This window comes from Populus nigra, chromosome 16 (assembly GCF_951802175.1).
Source record: "Populus nigra chromosome 16, ddPopNigr1.1, whole genome shotgun sequence".
NCBI lineage: Eukaryota > Viridiplantae > Streptophyta > Magnoliopsida > Malpighiales > Salicaceae > Populus > Populus nigra.
Window position 1 is genome coordinate 3131975 of NC_084867.1, and position 21684 is coordinate 3153658.

The 21684-nt window shown below is 34.7% G+C and overlaps 1 protein-coding gene across 1 annotated transcript; it reads left to right on the forward strand.

Annotated features, from left to right (window-relative positions):
• The first annotated feature begins 426 nt into the window (after positions 1–426).
• Positions 427–19573, forward strand: LOC133675427 (uncharacterized). The gene is made up of 42 exons (XM_062096795.1): positions 427–765; positions 1871–1946; positions 3686–3766; positions 3848–3928; positions 4773–4849; positions 4978–5032; positions 5144–5192; positions 5455–5592; positions 6503–6581; positions 7644–7722; positions 7803–7849; positions 7975–8169; positions 8674–8749; positions 8863–8943; positions 9011–9091; positions 10390–10466; positions 10558–10612; positions 10703–10751; positions 10940–11077; positions 11314–11395; positions 11492–11570; positions 12634–12680; positions 12780–12991; positions 13252–13339; positions 13507–13626; positions 13724–13842; positions 13917–13989; positions 14068–14187; positions 14345–14413; positions 14506–14676; positions 14774–14821; positions 15013–15154; positions 15719–15816; positions 16578–16722; positions 16805–16893; positions 16976–17086; positions 17235–17309; positions 17674–17739; positions 17908–18096; positions 18187–18297; positions 18910–18990; positions 19196–19573. Exons 1-42 carry the CDS (start codon positions 658–660, stop codon positions 19373–19375), a joined length of 4137 nt encoding a protein of 1378 aa, XP_061952779.1. The 5' UTR covers positions 427–657; the 3' UTR covers positions 19376–19573.
• Positions 19574–21684: the final 2111 nt, after the last annotated feature.

The window sequence follows — 21684 nt, forward strand, 5'->3', positions numbered from 1 at the left end:
TACATGCCAATGATGTTTTTTTATTTTTTAAAAATTATTTTTGACATCAGCACATTAAAACGATCCAAAAAATACAAACCGCACTTAATTTTAAAAAAAAAAAAATTAAAATTTTAATAAAATACAGTTACAAACACAATTTCAAACGGTGTTTCGACGTCAAAGCTGACAGCGTTACTATAATCGCTAATATGATAAATATTGGAGTTTATATAGTATTAATTTTAAATTTAGTAAAATTAATGAAGGTATAAAACAAGTGGTCCGAACATTAAAAAAGCTGACACAGCTATGGTGATGACGTGTAAAATAACGAGCCTATGGCAATGATGACTTGTACAGGAGATTTCCATGTTTTTAATTTACCTCGTCACTGCCACGCCCGCTGTGACAAGGTCTTATCTCTTCTTATATTACAATTTCCGTTAGTTAGACACTGTGGCTGTTAGATAGTGCAGCACGACTCTCCTGTAACAGAGAAGACGTTTAATAATAATAATAATTATTATTATATTTCATGCTCTACGCTTATTGCGATATATTTATTTTACTAGTTTTTCTCCCTCTCCTCCTATTCTCTCTACTGGCATATGCAAATTTTTTGATCTGAAGAAAGAGGATTCGGTGTAAGAGAGAAGAATATACTGACGAAGCGCAATGGCGGCTGACGGTGATGCGGTTGTTGGATTCGTCGGATTGGATGATTTGAGCTTAGACATGGCCGCTTCGCTTCTTCGTGCTGGCTACAAAGTTCAAGCTTTCGAGGTGATCACTAGAAAAGTCTTTTCTCTTCCTTGCTTTTGAATTTTAGTTGTTTGGTTGCTGAGAACAACATGGAAGGACATTTCCATTTCGTTTGGGTTTCCTGGGAAAAAAGGGGATATGATCGAGAAAATGCGTCTTGGAGAGCCGTGTGGGAATCTCGCAAAAGTTTAGGGAGAATTCAGTTTTTCTATTTTTTTTTGCGTTGATTTACTTGAGAAATATTTAGTGAAAAATCTGGTTTTAATGGGGAGAGGGAGGGGCATAGGAAGTGGAAGAGCTTGAAGCCTTGAACTCAGGTGGCCAAACCGCTTCAGGGGAGGCCAGCAGGGTCATAGCTTTCGAAGGATTCAAATCTTGCCCGCACCCCAGTGATGTAAATTCGGTCCTTCTATTTTTAAATGTTTCAATAAAAAGCTTGGTTGATTTTCGGGTCCCTATAATTCCATTTTCCCCAAAAATATGTGCTGCATTTTTTGTTCTTTTCTTTACTTTTTTAATTGATCCCTAGAAAGAACAAAACTTGTTCACTTTAGTCTCTAAAAGATACTGCGTATATTTAAGCCTTACCTTCTCTAGTATCCCATAGAAAAAATTTTTCGCCCTCTCCCTGGCCTACAATCTGGGGTCTGTCGTGGCTGGTGGGGTGGCGCATCTACCGTCTGGGCTTACCCTCGCGCGCTCAAGCTTGTTAAAAGTATATTTTGGTTAATGTAATTGTTCAAGTATCTGCCGGGCAAATTTCCATGCTAAAGGAGAACGTGTCTTTGTTGAATTCCTTGCAGACCTATAAAGACTAATGCATATGTTTCATCCTAAGGATACTTTTTATTTCAATCTTTCGATCAATCTCACAGGCATACTCTGGCCTTATCTTAGGTCATACCACCATCGCAAGTTGGTGACATTAAGATTAGTGGAAAGTAGGTCCAATCCACTAATTAAAAGTCATGTTTTTTTTTTTGTTTCGCATGTATTGACTATGCCAATCGTGTTATTGTCTCTTACAGTTATTTTTGCAACTCAATGTATAAATTTAACTAATTTTTAATAGGTTATTTGATTGGCAAATTAGTTATTGCTTAATTGGAATTTTCTTGTTCTGCAGATAGATGAAACTTTGGTTGATAAATTTTTGAATCTAGGGGGAACGAGAAGTGCCAGCCTTATCGAGGCTGGGAAAGGTAAACAATGCTCGGATATGTGTCTCCGTTTTACTGAAATATTTTCAATTGCTAAGCTATTTGGGGTGGGGTGCCACTTCTAAAAATGGCCATGTTTGGTTGGTGGAATGCATAGCATGATAATGCAGGGAATGTCTGTGACACATGATGTTTATGTTCCACGCAAAATTTCATTTTTAATTGGGTTTCCAGAACTCAGAGGAATGTGTATAGAACATGTTGTTTATATTCCATGTAACGTTTCTTTTTAAATGTGCCAGTAGAACTCAAAGTCATGGGTTTTGAAATTTTGGGAGTAATAGCTGTGGAATTGGTGTAGGGCATGAGCGGAGAAATTTTATGAAGTTTGTGAGTAATTAGTGATTTTTTATTAATTAATTTTTGGATTATTTTTTTTTTAAAATATAAAAAAATAAAAAAATTAGATAGAGATGTTTTTATTACGATCATAGATTTTATTTCCTCTTTCTTCTGTCTATTTCTATTTTTAACGTGGTTACAAAATAATTAATAAAAGGCTAGTACCATAACTGTTTTTTGGCACTAGTGGATGTGTGTTTGAATTGGGACCCATTGAACCTGGTCCATAGACAGAACAGTTGTTTTCGCTAGTGGATGTGTGTTTGAATTGGGATCCATTGGACCCTGTCCATAGACAGAACAGTTGATTTCCTGTCATCAGGCAACCAAGATTTAGATGTCATGTTGGTTTACCATCAGATGGTAGAATCCCTTGCCTTTACTCCTTTTGTAACTCAATTCGCATCCAACTATCTGGGAAGCAAAATATTCCTGTGGTTGTGTTGATTTTTAACCCTGGTGCTCTATGCAATCAAATAGAGCAGGCCTTTGGTGTCCAACAGAAAGAGCTGAAGAAACGGCTTGATAGACTGGAGTAAATAGGCTTTAAGGGACCTTTCTCCAGGTATAATAGATGAAATGTGGTGCCTACTTGTGAAGGATTAGCAAAAAAATGGAAAATGTAAAAACGCGTGTTGATTAGTAAATCTTTGGAATGAGGTTTGTCAGGCATTCAAGCATAAACTCGTACCAAAGTCTTACAATAGCAAGTGCATGTCTTCTGCTGCCGCCTGTAGCACAAAAGTGAAATCCATTCCTAGCTTCCCTTTAGCTGCCATTTAGACTTTGCTTCTTTGTGATCGGATGTTTTCGTGATACCAATGATGGCATGTGCTTTCCTTAGGTTATACTTGTACTCCATGGGATGACGCATATGATAACTCTCTAAGGATACCTGGTATATCCTGATATCATAGAAACTGATTGATGCATACCTACTCTCTTCCCGCTTCTTACTTTTGTGTGAGGGGATCCTTGGAAGTATAAACAACTGCCTATTGAATTCATGCTCTGAACTTAAAACTTTCACATTTAATTTCACTTTTGAAGTGTCATGATTGTGTTTTAATTTGATGTCTTGTAGTTTTATACATCCTTCTTTTCCCAAAAATTGTCCTGCAGTATTCTGATTTTGATAGATGCATGGAAACTTTATGTTATTTTCATTTTTAAACGTAAGAGCCTGGAAGTATAAAACACTGTTTAAGTCAAATTTCTACATCTTCATCATTACTACTATAGATCCACGAAAGTGGAGCCTGAGCTAAGCGATGATTAATGTGGTGTTGGGGTTCATTCTTATTGATGTCTCGTGTCCTGTGAAATTGTGCCTTAACTCTGTCTTTTGTTTTTTGTATTTTTTTGCTTTTGGCATACAGAAGTTGCAGCTTTGATTGTTCTAATATCTCACGTGGATCAAATCAATGATGTATTTTTTGGCCAACAGGGTGTTTTGAAAGGTCTTTATGGAACTTATCAATTATGCCTAAAGTTATCATTACTTTGTAGATATTCAGGATTCTTAACTCATTGGTATGCAGGATTGCAGAAAGGGGCACTCATCATCCTACGTTCAACCATTCTGCCATCATACATCCAGAATCTAGAGAAACGTCTCAGAGGTCATGTGTATTGTGAATTTATAATGTTGTCCTTTCAATTTAGTGGCATATTCTCTGGAAAGCATTTCTATTAGTAATGTGGTGTAAATCTTAACTTCATTGCTTAGATTACTTCTCCATGGCAAGGCAATGGAGGATACACTACCGCCCTTTTTCTTTTCTCCTCCCTCTTTTCTCACCTTTTTATTTTTGCCTGTGGAATTTATGTGCATGGCTAAGTTTTCTCATTATTAGTGACTTGTAACTTAATTTAGGATTATCTTCTTCATTTTCTGTTAGTGATGCATGCATAACACTTGATCTGCCATTAGGAAACCTCATTGATAATCACAAACATATTATCCCGCTTTGTATTTCAAAGTATAAGGGAACAAGGTATTCATAATAGGTAAAAATATCATTTTTCGTAAATCAACTGGTTAAATCTCAAACAGCCAACCATTAACATCAAATGCTAATTAACGTTTTTTCTGTCTGTTATTGCACTCAAATGAGTGATATAAGTATTAAGATTGGTGGCTAGGACTTGGCAAAGTCGGTTCGATAAGTTATGGCGTGCAAGGTTATTTTGCTTTCATATTTAAAGGGAACATATGCATAAAAAAAAAAAATACGGACATGGGACTTGTGCATGTTCTTTTGCTCGTCCAACCTTTGTTGTAAAGCTACATGGCCGCAATCACCAATTGGCTCATCTACTTGAAATTTTACTGAAAACCTATTTTCAATTGAGCATTCTTCTTTCTTTTTGGCAATCATTCATGATCCTGTTAGTTGCTCTCTTTAGGAAATAACAACCCTCATGCATTGGTACTGAAATCAGTTTATTCTATTAATCTCACAGATGAAGATTCAATGGCTCATCTAATAGAAGCATATGTCTCCAGGGGATTTTCTGAAGTCTTAAAGGGAAGAACCATGGTAACACTGTTTTTTACACTAACAGCTGTGCCTTCTCTATCTGCTTATTATTTGTTGTAGCAGTCCATTTCCACATTGTTATCAGATAATTTGAATATGGAGAATGCTGATTACTTTGATTTATCTAGATTACATCCTCGGGAAGGTCTGAAGCTAATGCGAAGGCACAGCCTATTCTTTCTGGTAAATTCATTTTATAATCTACGATCATTCTATTGGAGCATATAGGCAATAGAATTGGAGAGGCAATTTGTCTATGTATTCTCTTATACAAGTTATCATTATCTTTTACAGCAATGTCCGAAAAGCTTTTCACCTTTGAAGGTGAAGTAGGCACTGGAAGGTGTGATTTCTTCTTGGTCTTGTTTAACTTCCCATAATGTATTATAAACACTGTGTAATTGTATATTCTTGCTTTCATGTTTTAACTTGATTATTCTAGAAATAATGCAAGTATTAGAAAAAGGCAAAATGACATGGTAATTTAGACAAGTGACAAAGCGCTTCTTGGATTTGATTTCAGAATATAGGACTACTCAAATAATGATATGGTCTTTTGATTTTCTAGAATTTGATATTTAGTTCTGTTCTCCTTTGCTTCACAGTAAAATTAAAATGGTGAATGAGCTGCTTGAGGGCATTCATCTTGTTGCTGCACTGGAGGCGATTTCTCTTTGCACTCAAGCTGGAATTCATCCATGGATAGTCTATGATATTATTTCCAATGCTGCTGGAAACTCATGGTGAGTGTTTGTGACTAAATACTTCCTTTCTTTTTATTTATAAAAGAAGAAAGTTTTATTGGATAAAACTGCTTCAAGAAGCAGTTTGAAGATTCTAGCATTCTGCTGTAACCAAATACTCCAAATCGCAGCAAGTACAAGATTCAAAAGTTTTTGCAATCCTATTCCTTCCCCATTCCAGTTTCCACCATGCATAGAAAAGAGTGAAAAGCTTAGTTTTACAAAGATAAAAAATTAAAATGTCAACTAGCTCCATCAATTTCTCTGTTAATCAACCTGCCTGCTCCACCATGCGAGCGTGCTCGCACACAAAAAAGAGCAAATAAACATACAAGGATTTCTATGTGATTCGGTGATTGATAGAAATAAGTGTACCTGTTGATATTTGAGATATATAGTTAACATGCAGGCTAGCAATTGTCTATTTTTATTTCCCTAACCAGTAAAACACACTTGCATGGATGTGGCAATTATGCATTTCCTGGAACATATACAACATGACTAGGACAAAGTTGCATGTATACAACATGACTAGGACAAAGTGACATGTTTGGGGCACGAATGCAGATCTCATCTGATAAACAGCTTTGAGTCATGCTGTCTGTCTCCTCAGAGTCACAGTGATTTGACACTCTTTGTAGCCAACTGTGTTATTCACAAAACATCACATTGTAAATCTCTCATTTCTAAGTCAGGGGATAATTACCAAGATTAAGAATCCATTAGGTGGTGGTATTGGTTTTGCCTCCCATCACTTTTCCATGGTTTTTCACAGCTCATATTCAGACCACTCTCTTTGATATTTTGCGCTGTGTGCTTTGCTACCTTTATAATGATGTCTTTTTTTGCTCTTTCCACTCTGTTTTTTCCATTATTTGTTGGCGATGGGGTGATTCTTTTGTCACTGCAGGATTTTCAAAAATCATATTCCCCAGTTTTTGAGAGGCGATACCAAGGTGCATTCCTACAGGACCGTGGTCCAAAATTTGGTAAGGGACGCTGTTATTATACATGTTTAAGTGTGGTTGCATTTGGAATAATGTGTACAAGGGTGTTTCTTCCAGCTGTGGGCTGAATTGTTTAGTTTATTGGGTTCATCTTGAGTAGGTATAATTAGTTAGTTTTGACTTTTGAATGCTGAATTTCTATTAAATCGAAGGTTGAAACTTGGTTCCTTTGCTGATGGATCACATGCTAGACAAGTTAACTCATACATCCTGATTTATTCATATAATTCTTTGTAAAACTGTTTATAGATGCTAACCATCTAACACAACAAACTGAGGCAGGATGAGAATAACATAAATAAAATGAGATAGTGTTTAACTTATATTTAACAAGTCTTCTACAGGGAGCTGTTTATTGTTGTATGCAATCATGTAAAGCATGTCAAGGCAGGAAAAAAAAACAAACAGGAGAACCACCTGTTGGCTGAGCAGTATAGCAGATTGGTAGTGATAATGGGAGAAGATATAGTAAATAAAGTTGTTTTCACAAATTAAGCTGCTATGGAGTTAGAGATGATGAAGAATTTGTTTGTTGAAAATAAAATTCACACTGACCTAGAGTTTATAGTTGGGGCCAGAGAGATGTGATTGCTTATGAAGATGTTGTAGTTGAGGTACAGGCTCCTACTATTTTTGGACTGCTAGGAAACTTGAATTTTGGTGGAATAATAGTGGGGGTCTGGGCATTTGAAACTAGCACCTGTAAAAGTTTTCCATGTGAATTTTGAAATATACCATCAGATATTTTTGGATCTTGTCTAAAACCGTTTGAGCATGTATGGATAGATTAGAGAATCCTGGGGAAGTTGTAATTCTAACAACTCAACTAGTTATTTTCAGCTAACTTTAAGTTCCAGATATTTAAATATTTGATAACATATTGTGTAGTACATGGAAGGTAAGTTCCATATGCTGATGCACCATGTAAAAATGCAAACTTAACACTCCTCTTAACGAAATGACTCAAGTTTTTGATAAGTACCTTAACCTTATATTCGCATTTACCAGATGATACTTGAGACTGATGGAATTTTCAAATTTTAGGGTATTGTTTTGGATACAGCCAAATCGCTTATATTTCCTCTTCCACTTTTGTCTGTTGCTCATCAACAACTTATTCTTGGTAAACTCACAATCTGATATACTCATTGCTTAATTTCTCTAATCAACTTGTTTCCTTCTAAAAAATCTCCCTCCTATCAGGATCTTCATATGGTCAGGGTGATGATAGTGATGTCACATTTGTCAAGGTTATTCCCCTGTACTTGTGTTATAAAATTTCATTTGCAGGTCATTATGACTTGCTTTTAGGCTATTATTATTGAAAAAAAATGGCTTGACAGATGCCTTGTTATCTTGTGCAATCTTTTTCCAGGTCTGGGGAAAGTTGCTTGGAGCAAATATTCAAGATGCAGCCAGTGCAGAACTCTACGAACCTGAGCAACTGGCAAGACAAATTGTTGCCAAATCTGTTGTCGTAAAGAGAATTGGTTTCATTGGTCTTGGAGCAATGGGATTTGGCATGGCAACTCACCTGTTGAAATCAAATTTCTGTGTTGTTGGTTATGATGTAAATCCTTACCTTTTTTTCCCATTATATTTTGATTGAAAGAGTCAGTTCCTGCTTGGAGCTGGATAAGGATTGATTGCTGCCATTTCTGGCCTGATTATCTTTCATGCAGTACACATTAGAATGGAACTTTGATAACTATGCATCACATATCCTGGTGAAATTTGTTTAACAATTGGAAAATTGAATTGAAATGACCCTGGAATTCTTATCTTATCGTCTACTGTCTAATAGTTTATGCTGATTGTCAATGGAAGTAGAATTATTAATTTTTTTAAACCTCCCGGTTATTGAATTTTTTAATGTGTGCATATAACTTCTCTTTGTGTACTTGCCTGCTTGTGAATTTGTTTATGCTTTGCATGTATGTATATTTTGCTTGTGGTGCTTCTATAAGACTTTTTCTGGGGGCTTGTCTAGTTCATACATATTTTGTAGATTGATATTAATGTGTTTGAATTACCATTGCAAATTTATATGGTTGCATCTTTTCTTGGGTGGCAGGTGTATAAACCAACTCTCACTCGATTTGCAAATGCTGGTGGTTTGATTGGCAACTCTCCAGCAGAAACATCTAAAGGTTATTTTGAGCCATAAGTATAAGTTTGATTTCCCTTTTCAAATATTCTATACAACATTTATAGTCCTTTTATGGAGCTAAAATTATTGGTTTCTTTAATATTTCTTGTTCAGATGTTGATGTACTAGTAGTTATGGTCACAAACGAAACTCAAGCGGAGAGTGTTTTGTATGGAGATCTAGGAGCAGTTGCAGGTACCTTTCTAAAGCAAAATGTGTACATTAAGGTGAAGATGCTGACTTTATTTTTGTTTTTTTATAGCCTTACCATCAGGAGCATCTATCATCCTATCTTCTACAGTATCCCCTGCATTTGTGAGCCAACTGGAGCGACGCTTACAAGGTATGTCCTATATAAAAGTATAAACATCTATACTTTCAGCTATGCAAACTCCTAATGTGAAGATCTGTTGTGTTCTTATTCAAATACATAGTTGTTTGTGTGTGTGTGTGCATATATTTAACTTACAAAAACTGTAGGTTCTAGCATCATTTTGAGTTTTGTAAAATTGACAATTCTCCGATATTAAATCTGTTCTACTATAATTCAAGAATGATTAAAAATGACAATAAAAAGTTTATGTATCAGTGGGCAATTAAATCCATTAACCAGTTATTGCGATGAGGAATTTGGAAGCAGTCCCTACCCTTCAACATTTTTTTCACGAAGTAGTTACACTGAATATATCAAAAAACATTTCCCTTTTCTTCTTGACATCAGTCATTCCTGCACTACAAATCCATACCAGAGCACTATTAAAGCCTGTAGAAATTATTCTTTCCTCTCTTTAGCCCAAATAATGGGTTTCAGAGAGCCTGACCCAAACAACTAGAATCATGAATGGATTCTGGTTGTTTACTTGCTCGACCTTTCCTGGTATGGCGTGAACTAAAGAACTGTTCATTCAACTAATGTCTTGTTAGCCAATCTGTTACTATAAATACATAGGAAAGACTTAAAGATATTGAAAACTAATATTCATAGATCTTGGGAATGCAAATAGATATTATAAAAGGGAAATGCATAGTTTAATTTTCATTCTTGCACATCTAAGATCTTGGAGTTGAATAATGCCATTTCTTTTTAATGATGTAAAAGCAAGACATGACAGTTCAATATTGTCTTCTTGGAAAGTTAAAACTTCTTGAATATGGCATTAAGCTAGAATGATGATGGAGAATTGATGTGTGGAAAAAAGCATAAGAAAATGTAACAGAAAATGAGCTAGCTGAGTTTACACATGGATGAAGATTACAAGTCCATTCACTTTTACCATTTTTGATTTTACTTATTGTTTTTTATTTTAAATCTGTTTCACTTTCTTTGCATCTTCTCTTGTTTGTAGGGGGCTTTTTTTCTCTCTTTGTATTTGTCACGTGTAGAGTTTTTGGCCCTGTTTTTTAATGAGTTTGCTTGTCTTGATTCTCAACAGAAGACAGTGGTTATTTTTGGTTTAAATATTGTGTGTAATTTCTTTAAATGCATGCAATGAAATAGCAGTGCCATTGCTAATTGAATTATGGTTTAAGCCTGTTTGGGATGCTCTATTTTGTTTTTTGTGATTATGACCCCTATCATGCCATGTTTCTATGCTTCATTTTTCCCAATATTTTCTTACTCAAAAAAGGCAAATATCATAGGTGAAGGCAAGGGCTTGAAATTGGTGGATGCTCCTGTTTCTGGTGGTGTCAAGAGGGCCTCAGAAGGAACACTTACGGTCTAACAAAAAATTCTAAATTGGTTCATTTTGAAAGCAGCTATGTATATTTTGATAACTGTTTCTCAAAGTAATTTTATATTGCTGTCAGATAATGGCTTCTGGTACTGATGAAGCTCTTACATGTACCGGCTCAGTTCTCTCAGGTAATTATCTCATTAAATATTCTTAATTTTGAATGGAGGAGTTTCTGAGATCTAGATTACAACTTACCCATGGTTGTTAATTATGAGCAGCATTAAGTGAGAAGCTTTATGTGATTAGAGGAGGTTGTGGGGCTGGAAGGTATTTCAGCATTAATTTTTCTCTCACCATGCATTATATCATCATTTTGTAGGTTTATTGATCAATTGAATTATGCATTAGTGTACAGACATGCAAAAATTGTCTTAGATAATCATATCATGCACTGTCATAGAATTTTCCAGGGAACTGAATTATTACTCTCTGTTCTTTTCAATTATTGCCTTTAGTGGTGTAAAGATGATTAATCAGTTGCTCGCTGGAGTTCATATAGCATCAGGGGCTGAGGCAATGGCACTTGGAGCTCGATTAGGTCTCAATACAAGGATGCTGTTTGATTTCGTCAAGAACAGTGGAGGAACATCCTGGTTTGTTTCATGGAAAAATGCACTGCTCTTTTAGTTTCTTTTCTTTTACTGAGCTGAATTTGATAATTTTTGTTATTGTCTTAGCCTTTAATACTTAATTTTATTTGAAATTAACATGTGATTTTTACCCATTTAAGCGATTATTTATTCTTGCATCCCTTTTCATTAGGATTCAGCTACTTCAATTCTTAAGTTTATAGATTAATCCCGGGAAAAAAAATTGTATCCATTTGCAGGATGTTTGAGAATCGTGTTCCGCACATGTTGGACAATGATTATACACCGTATTCTGCACTCGATATCTTTGTGAAGGATCTGGTCTGACTGACATTTATCCTGCATTATGTTTGAACTAAGCAATTATTTTGATTCCTGGTTGATAGTTTTTTAAAACTGCTCTATAATCATCTGCAGGGAATTGTTTGCCGTGAATCGTCATCCCTTAAAGTTCCACTTCATATTGCAACTGTTGCACACCAACTATTCCTGGCAGGTGTTGTGATCTTCTGATTTCCAGTTGTTATGTTTTCCCTTGTCCTTTTGATATTTGATCTATAAGACAATAATTTTTAATTTAAAAAGTTTTAGCTAGCTAAAGATAAGATTTATCTTATGTTTATGATGAGATATGTGAGAACGATGTGTTTCAAGGTAAGTTGGATTTAAGAAGAAATTCTTAGTTTTTTCTGTTCCGTTTCACAAGACATGACAATGCAGGATGGAAAATTGGGACCTGCTTTGCTTTTTCTTATTTGGATCAATCATCCACAGGGGTAGGGATTGACTGGATAGTCAAGAACAGGACAGAAAATGTATGAATTATAACCAGTAGTAGTGTCTTCTGTGGCATAGAAAAGAGGTAATTGCACAGAAGGTCCGAAAGGAAGGACAGGAGATTGAGGCCTGTCATTATTGTTGATTGCTCTATAGTGTGTAGAATGGAGCAAAGGGATTTTTTTCACTGACCTCATGTTGTTGGAGAAAGGTTATCTAAGCTGTGAAAACCTGGACAATCTAGAAGGAGAATGAAGCATTTGAATAATGGCCCCCGATTCAACCTATATATAAGTGGGAACTGAGCTGAAAGTCAAGCAACATTTAGCTTATTAAGTAGAACTTTCGATAGCTTTAGACTTTGAAAGAGACAAAATGGTGACAAAAGACTTCAAATTATTTTTTTCTGTCAAATTCCAAAGATAAGGAAATGAAAACAATTAAACTGGATGCCTTGGACATGCAGGTTGTAGCGAAAATTTTTCTGCAGGATATGTGATGGAAAACTGGCAACATATGCCTTTAATAATCATCTATGTTTTGAAAATGTTTCTCATGCTAGTGCATATACGGATTCTCCTTTACACTTACTTTAGTTACCTTTTCTTATACATACTAGTTGAATTTCATGAATGAGCAGGCTCTATATGTGTACTAGTTGAATTTCAACTTTAATAATAATCTATGTTTTGAAAATGTTTCCCATGATATACACATTCTCCTTTACACTCACTTTAGTTACCTATGCTTATACGTACTAGTTGAATTTCATTATTGAGCAGGCTCTGCTGCTGGCTGGGGTCGGCAAGATGATGCAGGTGTGGTGAAGGTATAGCGATTACTTTTGAAATGTAAAACATTTGGAAGTTCTTATATATGAATGAAGTCAGATGGTCACAGGTTTAACTGCAATTTTTTCTTGTATCAGGTTTATGAGATCCTCACAGGTGTTAAAGTTGAAGGAACACTTCCTGTACTTAAGAAAGAAGTTGTCCTGCAGTCTCTTCCACCTGAGTGGCCCGTGGACCCCATTGATGATATTCATAGACTGAACCAGAGCAATTCAAAAACGTTGGTGGTTCTAGATGATGATCCAACTGGAACTCAAACTGTTCATGATATTGAAGTATTAACAGAATGGTGATCTCTTGCCTCTATAATGTATAATGTTTTGCAAACCTGGCCATCAGACTAAAATATAAAAAATTTCAATATGAATATATGTTTTCATTTCTTTCTGAAGTTTAGTTGTTTCATCCTTTTGTCTTAAATTCAGTTCTTTCTTCTGTCAATTCCATTATGCAGATAGAAAGCCTTGATACTCTATATCTGTAAAACAAACAGGCCCTTTTGAAGGTGCCTTTGCAAATTTTAAATAACCGTGCCTGCTCTCTTTGCAGGAGTGTTGAGTCACTAGTTGAGCAATTTAGGAAAAAGCCTAAATGCTTTTTTATCTTGACCAACTCCAGGTCATTGAGTTCTGAAAAGGTAAACAACTTTCTTCACATCTGATGTTATTTCTATTCATAAAGCATGTTTCTTATTAAAAAAGAAAAGAAAAGCAAGTACTTATTCATCTTACAATATCTACTCAAAGGAAAACAATTTACTTGTTTGAGACTTGTATTTCTGATTATCCAATTAACTGTTTACAGGCGAGTGCACTGATTAAAGATATCTGTGGAAACCTAAGCATAGCCGCTAAGTCAGTTGAGAATATTGATTATACAGTAGTTTTGAGAGGCGATTCAACACTACGTGGTCATTTTCCAGAGGCAAGGATGAAGGCCCTTGAGTGTCATATTATCATATTGTCAACACCTTCATAACTTACCTTATAAAACCACATTATGATGTACTTGATTTATTTAGGAAGCAGATGCAGCAGTTTCACTACTTGGTGAGATGGACGCATGGATCATTTGCCCATTTTTTCTTCAAGGAGGCCGATATACAATCAAAGATATACACTATGTTGCAGATTCTGATTGGTACTGGGCTCCTCTTGTTAGATCATAGTGATTCTTCGTTGGCATTTTGCATAAGAAAACTCCTTTGTTTGCAGGCTTGTCCCTGCAGGGGACACAGAGTTCGCCAGAGATGCTTCTTTTGGCTACAAATCTTCAAACCTCCGTGAGGTCTATCTTGTTCATCCTTGTCCTGTGCTTAAAGGATGTTAGATATGGTAGTGACTTTGTGACTGTCTGGATTTTCAGTGGGTTGAGGAGAAAACTAGAGGCCGTATTCCTGCTAGCAGTGTTTCATCTATATCTATCAATCTTTTGAGGAAAGGTGGGCCAGATGCTGTTTGTGATACTCTTTGCAACTTGCAGAAGGTATGGATAATCAGCACTTGGTGCATGTCCGAGTGATGTATCCATGCATTAATTGGATGGGAAATAGTTTTTCCATGTCTTTGTGATTGAAACAAGTCATCTCTCTTCCCATTGAAGTATTGTTTATTGATGGTTTACTTTTTATAAAATGAAATAGGGTTCAACTTGCATAGTTAATGCAGCAAGTGATCGAGACATGGCTGTATTTTCAGCTGGAATGATTCAGGCAAATTTCTTGCTATTATATGTTTTAAATATTCTTTGTTGTGCCTAGCTAAAAACTTATGAAGCTTTTACATGCTTTTGCGTATTGAGCAGGCAGAATTAAGGGGGAAATCCTTTTTATGCCGCACTGCTGCTAGTTTTGTTTCTACCCGAATTGGAATTATTCCAAAAGCTCCAATACTGCCAAAGGATCTAGGAATAAACAAAGAAAGAAAGGGCGGGCTTATAGTTGTGGGATCGTATGTTCCCAAAACAACAAAACAGGTTGAAAAATGGGGGACTTTTGTTTTCTTTTTATTTTATGCCCACGGGGCTGTGATTTTCTACAATGTTAACATTCATGTTTTTCATTAACTCACAGGTTGAAGAACTTAAATTACAATGTGGCCAGTTTTTAAAGAAACTAGAGGTAATACAGATGCATGTGTTTTTGTATTTTCTCAATCATGGTGTTAGTTTTGATTCTCTTCTTTAAGGAATATGAGATATTATCTATCAGTAACTGGACATCCATAAGTTGTCATTTGTTCATGTACATGCACTCAAATAAAACTGCCAATGCAAGGGACTATCAATTATTTTTTCTTTTGTTATGAATAGGTTTCTGTTGATAAAATTGCCATGAAGTCATTAGAAGAGAGGGAGGAGGAAATCAATAGAGTGGCTGAGATGGCAAATTTGTTCCTTGGGGCTTGTAAAGACACTTTAATCATGACCAGTCGAGAACTCATTACTGGAAAAAGTCAGTAATCTTTTCTTTTCTCTCTTGTTGTTTGTGCATATACGTCTCATGGTGGTCCATAGAACTGTAAATAATCCAGACCCTTTTCATGCTGGGAATGTATCACCTGAACAACGCAATTTTTACAAGCAAAATCTAGTAAGATCATACATTCTCAATACAAATAGAGCTCAGTTTTTGTTTTTTTTTTTTGAAGAATCTGATATTCTAAAGATAAAGATAAAAATATACAATTCAATGTTTAACAATGACCCAAATAGATGTTCTTATACGTACCATGAACCGAATTAACATGCCTACTAAGCCTACCCCCCTACATACCCTGATCCCGAATCTTGTACAACAACCTGAACGTTCCTTATTTGTGGTAAATATGAGATCAACTGCTGATTGTCTTCATTTTTTTTTCCTTATTTTTGGATAAGGGTTTTCACCATTGAAAATAGGTGCAAAGATAGTAACAGATGTTCTTGAAAGAAAAGAAAAATTTTCAACTCTGTCAGTTATTCTTGCTATACAAATTAAGAAGGCCTTTTCTTATTATCTACTTTCTTAAATTGCCAGCTTCTTCTGAGAGCTTGGAAATCAACTTTAAGGTGAGCTCTGCTTTGGTGGAAATTGTGAGGCGGATATCAACAAGACCACGATACATTCTTGCAAAGGTATTTCAATTTGTATAAACAAAAAAAGTTCTATTTCTTGCAGCATCAAGTTTTCCTTCTCTATTGTGCTAATAGGCTTTTTAATTGAAAGGTTCTAAGCCTTTCCTGCCCTAGTTTTAACCATACCGATTTGGGATCATTAAGTATAACCCAGAATCTTACCAGAAATCTTATTTATATTTCATTCCAAAAGTTGAATTTTGATTGGAGAGTTCTGCTTGAGACTACTTTTATCTACCTAGGTGGATTTTGCCTTTCAGCTTCCTTGAGTTCTGCTTTCCTTCTTTGTAGCACTAAGAGTGCTGGTAATTAGATTTAATTTTAGATATCTGATATTTTCAGCATTACCTCTCTGTCATTTAACTTGAAATTGCAATAGACATGTTTATTTTGTCTAATAATAAGTGATATCTCTCTTTCTCTCCAAATTTTCTCTAAAGCCATGAAATTATAATAATAGCAAGTCCACTTTATTTTGGTAATAAGCAAGTCCACTTTTGTTTTTCACTTGCTTACCCTTCAGCATTGTTTTCATAATCCATACAGTGACTGATCTCAGAACTTTTAACTAATACAATGTAACCATTTAAGTAAATTAACCTTCAAAGGCACATTTCCACTTGGCCAATATACCTTCTCCTTTAGCTGAGATATGATTCTGGATGCAAATGGGATTTGACCCCAAGCCCCAGCTCCAATGCTAAGAGACTTTGTACCAGCTTACCCACTAATTTAGATGATTCTAATATGTCTTGTTCTAGGGTGGAATCACATCATCCGACCTAGCTACAAAAGCTCTAGAAGCAAAATGTGCCAAAGTAGTTGGACAAGCCCTAGCTGGCATTCCATTGTGGCAGCTTGGTCCAGAAAGTAGGCATCCAGGAGTTCCATACATTGTTTTCCCAGGTAAAAAAAAATTGTAATTTTATTTAGTTGGTATCTTTCCATAAAATAAAAATTGAACTTTTATTTTTTTTTTCTTTTGCAGGTAATGTTGGTGACAGTAAAGCACTAGCTGATGTTGTGAAATCTTGGGCGCTTCCTTCCCGACTTTCATCAACAAAAGAACTTCTTCTTGTAAGGACTACAAATTTATTGTTTAAATTCTGGCTTTATTTGGATATTGAAATGTGTAGATATTGATATTATCCTTATAAAGAACGCAGAGAGAGGTGGATATGCTGTTGGAGCATTTAATGTCTATAATATGGAAGGGGCTGAGGCTGTTGTAGCTGCAGCAGAGGAAGAAAATAGTCCTGCGATTCTACAGGTCAGAATGACATTTTATAAGTTAGACGAGTAATTTAGGAGACAAGATATGGGATTAAGCTTGTCTTTTGGGACATGGATGTGAGCTTCAGCCTTTTTCACAATTATGGCTCCTTAATAAATAACCAAAAGCTGTGTTCTTTCAACAGATTCATCCTAGTGCACTGAAGCAAGGAGGAATTCCATTGGTTGCTTGTTGTGTCTCTGCTGCTGAACAGGCCAATGTAAGTTTGTTTTTCATATCTTAAAATATATATTTTTAGGGAATTTGAAAGGGTAAGAGAGGAAGACGAGCGTTATGGTGTGGATTTTGTGGTTTTAGCACCATTATTTTATTTTCTGACAATTTTCCAGATGAACCAAAATATGTGCCAATTTTCAAACTATAATAAGCAAGTTAAAGTTCCCTGGAAGATCAGTAAAAATTTAATCCCCATCGGAGCCATTATTTTTCATCTAGGATCAAAATCACTTAAATGATTGGGTACTCTAGATAAAGAAGACAAATGCATCAAATAGATGAAAAATACTTTTTTTGGTCTTTTTTAGACAGGATAATAAATTATAATCTACATGCATGTTTTGCAGGTTCCAATCACTGTTCATTTTGATCATGGAACTTCAAAGCAAGAGCTAGTTGAAGCTCTTGATTTGGTGAGTGCTGCTTGTTATCTACGAAAATAAAAATAAAAATACATGGTTCAACAAACTACGTAATTTTTTAATATTGGCAACTCCTTCCATTTATCTATACCGAGGAATAATTTATTACTGAATTTGCATTTTCTAATTTGCATTTTCTTGAATCCAAAATCATGCCAGGGATTTGATTCATTAATGGTAGACGGTTCACATCTTTCTCTCAAGGATAATATAGCATACACGAAGTATATATCACTTTTGGCCCACTCCAAAAACATGCTGGTGGAGGCTGAACTAGGGAGATTGTCAGGGACAGAGGATGATTTGACTGTTGAAGATTACGAAGCAAGGCTGACTGATGTTAATCAGGTCAGTAGACTTCTTAATTCATTAAAAAAAATAACTATACCCATATTTTTGATACATCGAAAATCACAATTGTCTTCATTTAAATTTCAGGCTGAACAGTTCATTGATGAGACTGGTATAGATGCTTTGGCAGTGTGTATTGGGAATGTACATGGAAAGTACCCTGCAAGTGGTCCAAATCTCAGACTTGATTTGCTTAAGGTGAAGTATAAACAATCAAATGTTAGCTATTTTTCTATTTTCATTGATTATGTTAAAATTGAGAACTGAGATCTATCTATTAGATTTCACCTTCTCAGTGTGAGACGGTCAATGATTCTGTGCTGTCATGCTTTAGTTCTATTGATTATATGTTTTATGCGGTCTATGTTTGACCTTTTCATGTATACTATATTGCTGATTGATGTTTTATAAGTATGAGAACGATGTTTGCACAGAGGGAAAATGAGGAAGAAAGACTATTTTACATGGATTCTTGAGCTGCCAGTCAGTTTCTTAGATCTTTGATTTGGCATCATCATCTAAGTTTTTAAGATGGAGGTTAAAAAGCGATTTTAGACCCTCAAAAAGCAAAAAAGTATATTGCAACCTTGTAAATGTTCATCTGCAGCATATTCCTGATGTAATGCAGAAATCAACTTATTGAACTTGTACATCTTAGTGAAACTATAAACCCCTTCAAGTGCATCACCATTTTCCTGTAAATCTAATAGGCTGTTCGAAAAATTTGGTTTAAGATGTAAAGATCATCCACTTCTAATTTGCAAACTCAACTATTTCCGCTTTAGTTATTCTTAACGCTTCCATCCTTAGGATTTGCATGCCTTGAGTTCTAAGAAAGGTGTATTTCTGGTGCTGCATGGAGCATCTGGCTTGTCCGAGGAACTTATCAAGGTACTCCTCCCTCCCTCCCTCCCTCCCGGTGTGCGCGCACATGTAAAACTGTGATACATATATATGATGCATAGGCATTAGTTTTGTTGAAGCTATCTGTTATAAGGGCATATAAACTTATCAGATTCAACAAAGCCTAAATCAACATTGCATAATGAATCTGCCACTGATTAACATAATCAACCTCCTTGACTGCATCAAACAGGCTAGTATTCAGCGGGGTGTGACGAAGTTCAATGTAAACACTGAGGTGCGCAACGCTTACATGAACTCACTAAGCAACCCCAAGAAAGATCTGGTCCATGTGATGGCTTCAGCAAAAGAAGCCATGAAAGCTGTGGTAGCAGAGAAGATGCGCTTGTTTGGTTCATCTGGAAAAGCATGAATTTTTTTTTCCTGTTTGCTTGCAACATTGTAAGAAGAAGCAAGTAATGAGCTAAACATAAGGACTAGTCCCACATTCATTGTTCCATCTAAAATATTCAAGCTGTAATAATTTGTTGTCCTTCTCTATATGTTATTGGCACGCTTTATATGCCTATCTAAGTTAAGCTCCCATGGTAACTAATCGTTTTTGCTTCCATTTTGGAGTCCTTGCAGAACTGATTTGATTTATGGATTGACAGTGAGGAGCCTTTGATTGATAAGACCTTGGTTGATTTAGAGAAGGCTGATCTTCAGCTCAAGGTGAAGTATTTAGGGGATCTAGATCAAGGCATATAGCTATTCTTAATAATATGTTGGCATAAAAATAGAAACATGGTGTAGTTCCCTTCATAATCCAAATCGCTTTGATAGGTCTAGGAAGTGTGTAACTCTTGATGAACAAATTATACCTGTAGTGTCTCTGCTGATTGTAGTGATAGATAGCATGTCACTGTGTGAGCTGGTGTTTAAGGTTTTTTTTTTTTGAAAAAAACTTGGGCTCTTTGTATAGATCCATACTTGAACCATCTTTGTCAAGACTTTTGTTTTTGAGATCCAAGAAGCTCGTCAAATTCATTTTTTCCTTGAATCTGTGAGCCTCTCTTACAAATTAGTCCTTTTGAAGCAATTCAAAATCTGTTTCTAAGCAAGAAACACTCCCAAATCAACTCTTAAGATTAGTTCTTCTTTATCAATTTAAGATAGAATCAATTTCAGATTTTAAAGAACTATTTTTCCGAACAAGAATTTTTTTTTTTTTTTTAAAAATGCTTAGTTCTTGATACGTAGAAGTAACTTGTTTGTTAGAACTAAATCCTTTGAATTAAATTTAATTAAAATATTTTAATAAAATTTTATGTTTGCAACTATTACAAGTGTTAAAAATTAAATTTTGAAATGGTACAAAAATAAATTAGAGACTAACCTATCTAATTTATTACATTAAAAAAAAGAAATTAATGTTAAAATTAGCTATCTAAAATATTGAGCTACCCATTTAGAAACATTTGAAATAATAAAATGAGAATGATAAGGATAATATAAAAAATAAAATAAAATAAAATAAATTTTATCTCTTTTAAAAATAGAAATTAAATCTGCTTATCAATTAAATTGAAATTACACATTAGAGAATTGATATAAAATATGTGATTTCTTCAACATGCTTTTCTATTGGTACACTCTCTATAATATATATCCAAACAATATATGTATAAATTTGATATTTACGAACAAAAATTTAGAATTATACTTTTTTTTCAATTATATATTCATAACTAAATTTGTATTTTTTAAAAGTTTACAATTATGGTAATATAAGAAAATTTGATTGCAACAACAAAATAATTTACAAGTGAAAAAAATAATTGTTTAAAAATTGCTATAAAAAGTGTTTTAAGCAGAAAAAATAAAAATGAAAGAGAGTAAAAACCATTTAAATGATATTTTTTTTAAGTATACATGGAGAATAATATAGGTATCATAATTAAATATAAAAGTGATCTTATTTATTTTTAAAAGTGAATTTATCAACAATTTACAAGAATAATGCCCTAAGAAGACCTTACTCAAATCCCTAGTATAATATGAAGACAAAGTTTGTATACACTTTGTCAACCTATCTCTTTGAAATCCATGACAAACAACCTGACTTGCCCTACTCCTTCAGCAAAATCTTCTGGACTTTCTAAACAAATTCAGAAACTCTTGCTAGCACCATCCCTCACCTCCACCATGCTATTCAATGCCATCAAGCTATTGCCACCATCTACCCCACATATATTCTCTTTGCAAGACTTATATTGTTTTTCCTTTCAGTTTTGATAATAATGGTGGTTTTGGGTCATTTTATACTTATTAAGTCTAATTTTTTATTTTTAATTGTAGTCTTAAACAAGTCATTTATAGGAAAATGCTTTTTTAAGATGTCTTTTGGAACTTAAATCATAAATGATAATATAAGAACAAATCCCGCTTACCAACTAAAATAAACCTCTAAATATGTAAAACATTATATTTTAAGAGCTGGTTTAGCACTACGGTGACAATATGAAAAAAAAAGCTTGAATATATAATGACATTATTGGTGGAGCGAGGTGGCTAAATGTCAAAACTGACATATTTGAATTTTATTATTTAAATAATTTTCAATTTAATGATCAACAAGATGAATTGGTCTCGAAACTAGGGAATTCATGGATTTTTAAGATGGGATCTTTCAGTTTTGTCAACAATTCTGGGTTGCTAAATGTTTGTGGGCTTTATGCT

Bases quoted from the DNA above. Each gene is read 5' to 3' on its own strand.
- LOC133675427 (XM_062096795.1), top strand. From the start codon at position 658: ATGGCGGCTGACGGTGATGCGGTTGTTGGATTCGTCGGATTGGATGAT. The intron at 11,078-11,313 runs GTTTGTTTCATG...ATCCATTTGCAG, and splicing joins AACAGTGGAGGAACATCCTG to GATGTTTGAGAATCGTGTTC. The intron at 17,087-17,234 runs GTCAGAATGACA...TTCTTTCAACAG, and splicing joins ATAGTCCTGCGATTCTACAG to ATTCATCCTAGTGCACTGAA.